At 30.0% G+C, this 11,526-nt stretch overlaps 1 protein-coding gene and 1 long non-coding RNA gene across 2 annotated transcripts; both read left to right on the top strand.

Annotated features, from left to right (window-relative positions):
• Positions 1–2,989: 2,989 nt before the first annotated feature.
• On the top strand, positions 2,990–7,868 carry LOC133029335 (uncharacterized). Its single transcript, XR_009683485.1, has 2 exons — positions 2,990–3,131; positions 7,649–7,868. It is a non-coding gene; the product is annotated as an uncharacterized LOC133029335 (long non-coding RNA).
• A 2,583-nt stretch (positions 7,869–10,451) lies between these two features.
• On the top strand, positions 10,452–11,261 carry LOC133035153 (uncharacterized). Its single transcript, XM_061110964.1, has 2 exons — positions 10,452–10,548; positions 10,807–11,261. The coding sequence occupies exons 1-2, from the start codon at positions 10,452–10,454 to the stop codon at positions 11,259–11,261; spliced, it is 552 nt and encodes a 183-aa protein (XP_060966947.1).
• Positions 11,262–11,526: the final 265 nt, after the last annotated feature.

Genomic DNA, 11,526 nt, shown 5'->3' with positions numbered 1-11,526 from the left:
CAAGGGCTAGATATCTGAACGGAAGGAGTCATTATATTCCGCTGCACCCAATGTAAGGTTTCTTAAACTTTATATGTGTTTAATTTATCGTTTTAGAAAGTTCATATTTAGGGTGTTAATAAACATACTTGTGAGTAGATCTAAGATCCTGGTAAAATAATTTCCATCAGGATTATGAGGAGATTGGTGAAGTTAGTATTTCTCACATATATATAATCATTCACCAAAGGAATAAACTTACCATGTACATTAGGTTCTTGCTCTGTCCATGAGTTCAGAGACATTTCCATTATTGAACAATTTCCAATCACCTTTCTCTAGACCATGAAAAAGGCGAGCTTGCCTAGTGAGGTGCTCAGAAACAAGTTTGGCTCTTGTAATGCCAGCTAAAGAATCCAAAGGAAGAGTGGAATCGAGGAGTTGAACTTTCAATTTCTTAGCATTAAAAACAACTAGTTTATCAAAATTAAGTGTTTCCTTCCCTTTTTCAAGTTTTTTCAAATCAGCCTCTACGTCCAAGGCATGCTTTTGGTTGGAAACTAGAAGGTTTTTAGAAGATAAGAGGCCTGCTTGGTCATTGGAAATAGTTTCAACAGGGGGATTGGATTTTTAATATTTTAGAACTATTGTAGAGTTAGAGGATCCTTCTCCATCTTTCTTGCTCCTTTTATTTCCTTTTTTCACGGGAAGACTAGTCGGGCTCTAGAGAAGTTCTGCGAAGTTAATTATTTCTGCAAAACCAACCAAGAGAAATGAGTAAAATCAGAAACTAAATTTGCGAGGTACATAAAAGGCAAAATAATAATCCCACCTAGACTACAATCTAAAAGGTTAGTTGAAGATGAATCGGCTTGAGTATTAACATACTCTCTAGAGTTGGTAATTTAACAAATATTTGTGGTATTAATTGGACTTAAATCCTAAGTTTTTCCCCAATAGTTATTTGAGTTGTATGGGTCCGGGATACCATAATATGAGCTTTTACTAGTAACTTGGACATAGAATTCAGGATACCAACTATCAAACCTATGAGCAAAAAGGTCAACGCAATTCTAGATATACAAAATCTACTGACTATCCAAAAATTTGACAAGGCACCTTGGTTCAGCCATGAGAAAAATTTGGGACCACCCATAAAAGTGATTTATTCTACCTCGGGGAGCCCCTTTAGTACTTTGGGCAACTTTGTGAGTAACGGTACCCTTGTTAAACGCAACTCGAGCAACATGATCTTGTTCTTCCTCCTTGGGAGGGACTTTTATAGTTGACCAAGTGGAATATTTTTGTGCTTTAATATCCATGGTTGATTGATCGTGGAGATTACAACTCGATAACCTCATCCCAAATGGAAAATTGACCAATATTTGATAGTCTTTTGATAGAACCTCATTTGGAGTAGGTTTTAGCACCATTGTTGTTCACGGAAGCAATGAAGTTAGTTCAAGTACATGGACAAGACTTACGAGGCTTTTGAAAAGTTGTATGTGTACAAGGATATAGCCATGGTGTCTAAAAGAATTGGTCCTTAAACTCTTTCTTGTTAGGAATGACAACTTTGACCCTATTATCACCAGAGTATATCCTTTGATAGAAAAAGCCTTGAAAGCAGTTCTTCCTTGTGAGAGTCACTTTAAGAGTGTACATGCATGTGATTTCATAAGGTTCGAGTCCACTCAATCTCATCATCTGGTATAAATATTTAAAGGAAGCAAAAATCAAGTATCCGTTCGAAAGAGTAGACTATTACCAACACTTGGTGCCAAACCTCTTTAAATTCTAGTGTTCTTTATTAGTATTATAACAATTTTAGTTTAATTCTTATTTTTTATGATTCCGCGTCGGTTGGCTTAAATTCAATCAACACATACATACAAACATATATGCATACGTACATACGTACCTACATACATACATACATATACGTACGTACGTATATACATACATACATACATACATACATCCATACATACATACATACATACATACATTCATACATACATGCATACATGCATATATGCATAAATGCATACATGCATACATGCATACATGCATACATACATAGAAACTAAATCCAAGTATAAATTCATATGCATATACATACTTTCAAAAAATAATTAAATAAAAAACATACATAATTAAAAAAATCTTTAAAAAATCAATTCTAAATATATACATACTCTATCATCCATAAAAAAAATTTAATAAAAAAAGAGATTCCAAATCCATTTAAAAAGAAAATAATACAAATATAAATTTTTACTTGAAAAAAGCTCATCTCTCTAAAATATTTCTTTTTTCACTTGAACAAAGATATATATATATATATATATGTATATATGTAAACAATTGATGAAGAAATTATAAAATTAAATAAATAAATTAAAACTATATAAATTTGTATTAGAAAATAAAATATCCTATTATTGTAAAGAAAAATTGTAATAAATTTATATATGTAATTCCTACAAACTAAGTCTAAATACAAAATTAATTTTTTAAAACTAAAAAATAAATCCAATTATAAACATTTCCTAAAAAAAAAATCCATATATATAAATATTCTTTTAAAATATAATTAAAAATAAAAATCAAATCTAATTATAAATATATACTTAATAAGAATAATAAATATATAGGTAAAAAATAGAAACATATCCTTAAAAATTTAAAACAATTAAATCTAAATCCAAGTATATACACATATTCTTTAGAAAATATGTAATAAAAAATATAAAAAATTAATATAAATACAGATAGACAATATCTTTTTAAAATCAAAAATAAATATAAATGTTTACATCATACTTTAAAAAGTATAAATAAAAATAAAAATCAAATCTACATACATATATAAAGCATATAATTAAAAAAAATATACATAATTATAAATAGAAACTAAATCTAAATACATAAACCATACTCAATAATATAGAAAGTAAATTTAAATAAATATATGATTTTTTTTTCCCACTTTCACAAAGTCATATATATTTATATAAAAGAGAACATACAACAAAACATATATATCATATCAATATAATTATTTATCATTGACTAGTAAATTAAGATGAGTTCTTTTAACACTATCACTATCATAAGTTTTATGTGTATTGCATTATTGCTAGTTTCGGGTAAGCTTTCAATTATTTTTTATTTGTTGGTTAATTAAATTTAATATATATATAACATATTATATGTAATATTTTTTAATCTAATAAATATGGGAGCTTCAATGGTAGGAGCTTTATTTTTTTCTCCAATAGGTGGAGAACTTTTGTAAAGTTTTTTTTTTCTTTATTAGTTTTTAAAATGATATATTGTAGTTATAGTAGACACACATCAGGTTTTAAAAAATTATTAATAATGAACAATGCCAAATTAAAGTTTAAATAGTTAGTTGCACATTTATCTTTGCTTAGAATTTATGAGAAAATAAAAATATATACAAGCACAACTATTTGATTAAACAATAATTTAATCCTATAAATTATTTGTTAGAGATTTTATAACAATGGAAGAAAATCAAGATTTATTACAACTCTATTGTAAAATAATACAAGGATTAAAATAAGAGATTGATTAAATATATGTTACAATACATATATATATACACTATATATATATTACATATATATATGAAAGGTAGAAGAGAATATTACAACACATGTAATATAATATATGTATATATATATAACAAGAGAATAATATATATAAACACTCACTCACAACCTTGAGTGTAGATTAGTGGGGATCACCATGACTTAAACAAGGTATTACACCTTTGTCCAAAAGCTTATTTCCCCCTATCTCTAAGCACTAAGGGAACTCTCTAGGAAATAGCTTTGGGAATTATCAAGCCTTAGGGTTTTCTAGCAATGTGCTTTTTTTGATAGAAAACTTCATCTCCAAAATGAGTACCTTAGACCTCTTTATATAGTGTTTAGGATATCACCATTTGAAATTCAAACTCATAACCCCTATAGATGTTATGGACTCAAATGTAACTCTTACACACACCATAACTCCTATAGCATTAAGAATTTCAAATAAAGGTGTGTAACATCTTTTACACTCTTAATGTTGGTGATAATAATGGAGGTTACTCATAGTAACAACTCCCCAAATGTTACAAAAAGATGACAACTAATATAGTCATATGTTACATATTATTAGTTTATTACACATATTTAATCTATATATTATATTATTATAAATAATATAACAATCCCCCACTAGATTAAATATTATCTCTTTAGTAACAAACTTGTAACATTTGTAACATTTATTTAATCAATCAAAAATATTATATCAAAATATAACATTCCCCCACTTTGATTGACTAAATACACACTTCTAAAGAAATCTTGCTTAGGTGCATTAGGTAAAATGTCTTTCGACTTGAATTTTACCTTAGTGTAGTTACCACAAAGTTTGATGAAATTTTGGTTGCCGTAGCATTGAACCATTATTCCTTTAATACAAACCGGTGATAACACACACACCCTCGCTAATGCTCACTTGAGACCGCATGTCTCGCTCTTGCACCGTTAATGGCCATGTACAAAATTCCAATTCATGGACTCTCTAGAGAAGACTCCCGATTCTCATAAGAGGCGGCACCACCTCTAGCCCATATAGGTGGAGTTTTAGTGTCTCACCACTCTTTAGACACTTCTTAAGCTTAAGTGAGTTTTCTTAAGCTTAAGCTCCATTAAAAAACCTTTCGGTTTTAACCCTCAATTTTCACCACATGTACTCATTCATAGATGAGACAATTGAGTACCATATTCACTCTATTGACTTGTTATTACCTATTGAACTTAAGACTAGATGTTTACTAGTGTTAAGATAGGTTACCATCAATGAGCAAAACACTAAGGAAGTTTAGGTCCCATCCCTCGAAAATTCTTGCTTTAATCTTGTACGGAGATTAAGCGATTTGTTATAACCTCTCACTATTGATTCCATGTGAATCATGCATGCCAAAATATAGTGTTCACTTGGTGACCACTTTTCTCCTTAAGTACTTAAGCTTTGAAAATTCATTCATAAAAGATTAATTTTCACACAACTCAAATTCTCAATAATTTTGATACCAAACATATCAAAAATACACCAATTTAGACACCAAACATGTCTAAATTCTCATATTTTATTTTTAGACACCAAGTATGTCTAAACTTTCTCATATTAGAGTATACACCCCACACTTTCACATTTCATTATCAAGACAATATCTTGATTTTAAAATATAGAAGACCACTTTGTCTCTATAACTCTTTTAATTAATTTCCTTCTTGAAATTATTTTCACTTAACTTTGACACCAAAATATGTCAAAATTTTACATATACACATAGCCAAATTTGATTTAGAATTTGAATTCAAAATCAAATAAATTAATCAATAATGTCTCAACACATTTTGATTAAATTTGTGGCTCACCCCCACATTTCTACCATAAAGTGTATATAAAATATCACTTTTGTGCATTTTCCTCTTCAAATGACTCTTTAAGGCCACTTTAAAGATATACCATTTGACATTTTTAGTTTTCTCAACAAAACTAAAATATCAAACTCACATCACCAAAAATAATGTGATTATTTTTACTCATAATTTTAAGGTTATCTCCTCATTGAGATTAGCCCAAAATTATACCAAGGTTAACAAAATTCTCATCAATTTTGTTCACCACTTTGATTATTTAAGATTCAAAATTGCTTCTCCAATTTTGTTATCTTTTCACTATTTTTGAATCCACATTGATTCATTTACTTTTGAGTCCAAAATTGCTCTTCCAATTTATGGCTCATTTCACAAGTTTGGATTCACTTTTAATCCATTTGTTCTTGCTATGACAAGACAATTCTCATAAGTGTAACTCTCATATAGTTCACTTTTCTTTATCTCAAATATGAGATGATTATCTCTTATAATCTAATAAAAGATGTAACTTCTCAAAAGCCATCTTTTATTATCTCACAAAGTGAGATGTTCACTACCAAATTGAAAAAGAATTTAAAATATTCTTTATTCACAAAATAGATGATAATAATTTCCACATCAATAGCAATAAACAATATTATATTATTACTATCAACATTATTATCATACTATATAACTCATACATTAATATAATATGTATGTTACTAATCAACATCTTATATGTAACATACACATGAGATCAATATTAAATTCACAATATATATGTTACATACCTCACACATGTATAACATATATATACACATTAATATACATGATATATATTATATACACATATATAACATATATTATACATGCATGTCTCATACAAATACATAAAAATAATTATTTCTACATATTTAATCTCACTAATATATATTATATCACATGATCTACATATATATAATATATATTACTCATATATATACATGTTATATATTATATATCTCACATATATACATAAAATAACATGATATAAATTTCAAATATCATATATATAATATGATATAAACACATGATCACATATATATCACATATATATAACTCATATATATATCATTTATATTACTATCATATAAAATAGTAAATCACATAATATATACCACCATGTTCATCCATGAATGGTTTTCACACAAATTAAATCTCTTATCCTTGTATTCTCACAATCTTGATTTATCACCTCTTCCATTGAAAAAGGGATAAGCTTTTGATTGTTAGAGATTTTATAACAATGGAAGAAAATCAAGATTTATTACAACTCTATTGTAAAATAATACAAGGATTAAAATAAGAGATTGATTAAATATATGTTACAATACATATATATATACACTATATATATATTACATATATATATGAAAGGTAGAAGAGAATATTACAACACATGTAATATAATATATGTATATATATATAACAAGAGAATAATATATATAAACACTCACTCACAACCTTGAGTGTAGATTAGTGGGGATCACCATGACTTAAACAAGGTATTACACCTTTGTCCAAAAGCTTATTTCCCCCTATCTCTAAGCACTAAGGGAACTCTCTAGGAAATAGCTTTGGGAATTATCAAGCCTTAGGGTTTTCTAGCAATGTGCTTTTTTTGATAGAAAACTTCATCTCCAAAATGAGTACCTTAGACCTCTTTATATAGTGTTTAGGATATCACCATTTGAAATTCAAACTCATAACCCCTATAGATGTTATGGACTCAAATGTAACTCTTACACACACCATAACTCCTATAGCATTAAGAATTTCAAATAAAGGTGTGTAACATCTTTTACACTCTTAATGTTGGTGATAATAATGGAGGTTACTCATAGTAACAACTCCCCAAATGTTACAAAAAGATGACAACTAATATAGTCATATGTTACATATTATTAGTTTATTACACATATTTAATCTATATATTATATTATTATAAATAATATAACATTATTCAAAATTTATATGAAAAAAAAATTATACATAATATTTTTTTTATGTACCAAAGAAATACAAAAACACATTTACTGGTATAGTAAAAGTAATACCCACTTATTTTTTTCTCATACTACTTCATTATTTTTCTCATATATATTGTTTATTTATTTCACATTTATATACTAGAATTACTAATTATGTTTATACTAACATAATAGATAAATGAATAACAGAGCCTGGAACTGCAATAAATCTACCATCAAACTGCATGGCTGACTGCCATTATGGTGATTCCACCTGCAATAAGATATGTATTGAGAAATCCTTTAAAAATGGAGGAAAATGTGTACACAACCTTAGTGGGGGACCAGATTTGAAATGTTGTTGTTATAATAATTAAAATTTAAAATGTATGCTTCATCATCAAATAAATAAAGAGTATCATTATAATAATTGGTTTAATCATTATTTTTACTATTAGTAACTTTTGTACAATAATTTTTTAACATGAAAAATGTAAAATGTAATTATTAAATATTTAGAGTTTACACACAAAAAGAAAAGAAATAGATAGTTTAAGATGTTGAAATCGTAATTTAATCGAAATAATAAAATAAATAAAATAGTGAAAAATTAAATAAGGTAAAAATAATAATAAAACAATAAATACATAAATAAAAGACTATAAATTTATTCTCATGCGCAAAATAAGTCATGCTATATAAGAAATAAAGTTTCAAATTTAGGTCCTTAATAAATTTACATATTTGATATTCATACTCTTAGTCTTTACACTTATATATTGGGATTTTATGCCTTAAATAAAACTCATTCCAATACAATCTTATTTATTATCAATAGAAGATTAGAAATTATTAATGTTTACATATAGTTTTTATGTTTATGGTTTAATATATACAATTTTTGTTAAATACACAACTTATAGTTATTCACAATAACAATGATGTTCACACAGTAGAAGGTAATTATTATTACATGCTTCAAAAGATAATGTCTCATGATTCATGAGTGAACTGGATTTATACTGATTTGATAGTCAGCGATAAAGTTTACTTACACCTTCGATAAGTTTTATGTTCTTTCAGGATATTGTCAAAGTATGCTAGTATGGATGTATAGAGTATATATCGGATTGGGACCGATATTGATCTTGGTAAAGATATTATAATCTTACCATTGTATCTTTCTAAGTCAATATCACTGGTTGATCTTAGATCAAAAAATCTTAATCCTCATATGGTTAGATTCGATCACAAGAGTGTTATTTAGGTTCTTAGAGTTGTTAGTTAAAGTTGTTAACGCAGATTTTCGTTAACTATATCTAAGCTTATAACATGATGAGTCTGCACAAAAAATAGAAGCAGTAAAGAAGAAAGTAATAACACAAGTTTTTGTTGGAATTATTTTACCAGGATCTTAGATCTACTCACAAGTATGTTTATTAACATCCTAAATATGAACTTTCTAAAACGATGAAATAAACACGTATAAAGTTTAAGAAACCTTACATTGGGTGCAGCGGAATTAAATGACTCCTTCCGTTCAGATATCTAGCCCTTGATTCCTTTCTGTAGCAGAGCATTATCAATATCTGAACCTGGATCTCTTTCTCTGAATCTTTGACGCTGAAACTCCTTCTTGCTGAAAGTCTTTCTTCACGATCTTCCTCACTATTGTTGAGGTATCACTGCAGTGAAAGAATGGCCTAGACCAAAGACCGCCTCAGAGGTTCGAAGCTTTTTGGGTTTAGCAGGCTATTATAGAAGGTTTGTTGAGGGGTTCTCAAAGATAGCCACACCCTTAACAGAATTAACTAGGAAGAATCTAAAATTTTCCTGGTCAGACAAGTGTGAGCAAAGCTTCCAAGAGTTGAAGAATAGACTTATTTCAGCACCAATCCTCAATTTACCAACAGAAGAGGGACAATTTGCGGTATATTGTGACGCATCTAAACAAGGGTTGGGTTGTGTTCTAATGCAAGAAGGGAAGGTAATTGCTTACGCTTCAAGGCAATTAAAAGAATACGAACAGAGATACCCGACACATGACCTAGAGTTAGCCGCAGTGGTTTTTGCACTAAAAATCTGGCGTCATTATCTCTATGGAGTGAAATGTGAAATCTACACCGATCATAAGAGTTTAAAGTACTTTTTCACCCAGAGGGAGTTAAACATGAGGCAGAGAAGATTGTTGGAGTTGGTCAAAGACTACGAGTGCGAGATAATGTACCATCCCGATAAAGCCAATGTGGTAGCGGATGCACTCAGCCGTAGAGGTCCCGGACTAGTTTCCACTTTACAAGGAGTATCAAGGGAATTAGTGGAAGACATGGAACGAGCTGGTATAGAGTTTATTACAGGGCAACTTGCAAAGGTCACACTTCAATCCACTTTGTTAGAAAGAATTAAGGAGGGGCAGACGACAGATCAAAAGCTCAGTGAACTAAAGCAAGAAATTTTGAATAGTAACGCCAAAGATTATGAAATATCAGACACGGGATTAATTCGGTTCAAGGGACGAATTTATGTTCCCGATAATGATGAGCTCAAGAAGGGGATATTGGTAGAAGCTCATACTACACCTTATTCAGTTCATCCCGGGACCACTAAAATGTACCATGACCTAAAAGCATTGTATTGGTGGCCTGGAATGAAAAAGGATGTAGTTGAATTTGTGGCCAAATGCTTAACATGTCAATAAGTTAAAGCAGAGCATCAAAGACCAGCGGGATTATTACAACCACTGAAGCTCCCTGAATGGAAGTGGGAAGAGATTTCCATGGATTTTGTGACTGGGTTACCTAAGACTACAAAGCAACATGACGCCATTTGGGTAGTCGTCGATAGGTATACAAAATCTGCCCATTTTCTACCAGTACGCATGACTTACTCCATGGACCATTTTGCTGAACTTTATGTGAATGAGATTGTGAGATTACATGGGGCACCGTATTCTATTGTTTGTGATCGAGATGCTCGGTTCACTTCGTCTTTTTGGGAAAGCTTACAGAGAGCAATGGGAACTCGATTGAAGTTCAGCACTACATATCATCCAGAGACAGATGGTCAGACTGAGAGAACAAATCAGATCTTGGAAGATATGTTGAGGGCATGTGTGATAGATTTCCAAGGATCATGGAGCAAATACCTGCCTTTGATTGAATTTTCTTACAACAACAGCTATCAGTCTACTATCGGGGTAGCACCCTATGAGATGTTGTATGGAAGAAAATGCAGGTCTCCACTGCATTGGGATGAGTTGGGAGAGAACAAACTCCTAGGGCCAGATGCAGTTCAGCACACCAACGAAGCTATTCAAGATCGTGGGCTAGAATGATCACGGCTCGGAGCAGTACGTAAATCTTACGCAGACCTGAAGCGGAGGGACATTGAGTTCGAAGTGGGTGATCATGTGTTTCTTCGAGTGACACCACGAAAAGGACTCTCAGTGAAGAGATTTGGTAAGAGAGGGAAACTAAGTCCTAGATATGTTGGTCCATTTCAGATATTGGATAGAGTGGGCAGTGTAGCTTATAGAATAGCTTTACCGCCATCATTATCTGGGGTGCACAATGTATTTCATGTATCTCAACTCCGGAAATATGTGTCAGACCCATCGCATGTTTTGAGCTATGAAACACTGGGTTTGCAGGAAGATTTGTCCTACAATGAACGTCCGGTAAAGATTCTTGATCAAAAGGATAGGATTTTGAGAAATAAGACAATCACCTTGGTGAAAGTCCTATGGAGAAACAGCGTGGTTGAGGAAGCTACTTGGGAGCTAGAGTCTGATATGCGAGAACAATATCCAGAATTAATTGAGTAAAATTTCGGGTTGAAATTTTCTTTTAGAGGGGGATAATTGTAATATCCGCTAACTCCGAAAGGGTATTTTTGTAATTTTATTTAGCTGAGAGTATTTTTTTTTTATTTTACATATTTATGGATTTAAATATGTATGGGATTATTTTTATGATGATATAATATTTGATTTTATTGGCATGTGCATAATGCCTAATAGATACATATGTCTGGATATTGTTATATGGGTATATTATTATTATTATTATTATTATTATTATTATTATTAT

This window comes from Cannabis sativa, chromosome 1, assembly GCF_029168945.1.
Source record: "Cannabis sativa cultivar Pink pepper isolate KNU-18-1 chromosome 1, ASM2916894v1, whole genome shotgun sequence".
Lineage (NCBI taxonomy): Eukaryota > Viridiplantae > Streptophyta > Magnoliopsida > Rosales > Cannabaceae > Cannabis > Cannabis sativa.
Note: the sequence above shows the minus strand (reverse complement) of the source record. Positions and strands in the feature narration are given on the sequence as shown.

Coding starts and splice junctions, on each gene's coding strand:
- LOC133035153 (XM_061110964.1), top strand. CDS start 10,452: ATGGGAACTCGATTGAAGTTCAGCACTACATATCATCCAGAGACAGAT. Junction 10,549..10,806: donor GGAAGATATGTTGAGGGCAT/GTGTGATAGATT, acceptor AATCTTACGCAG/ACCTGAAGCGGAGGGACATT.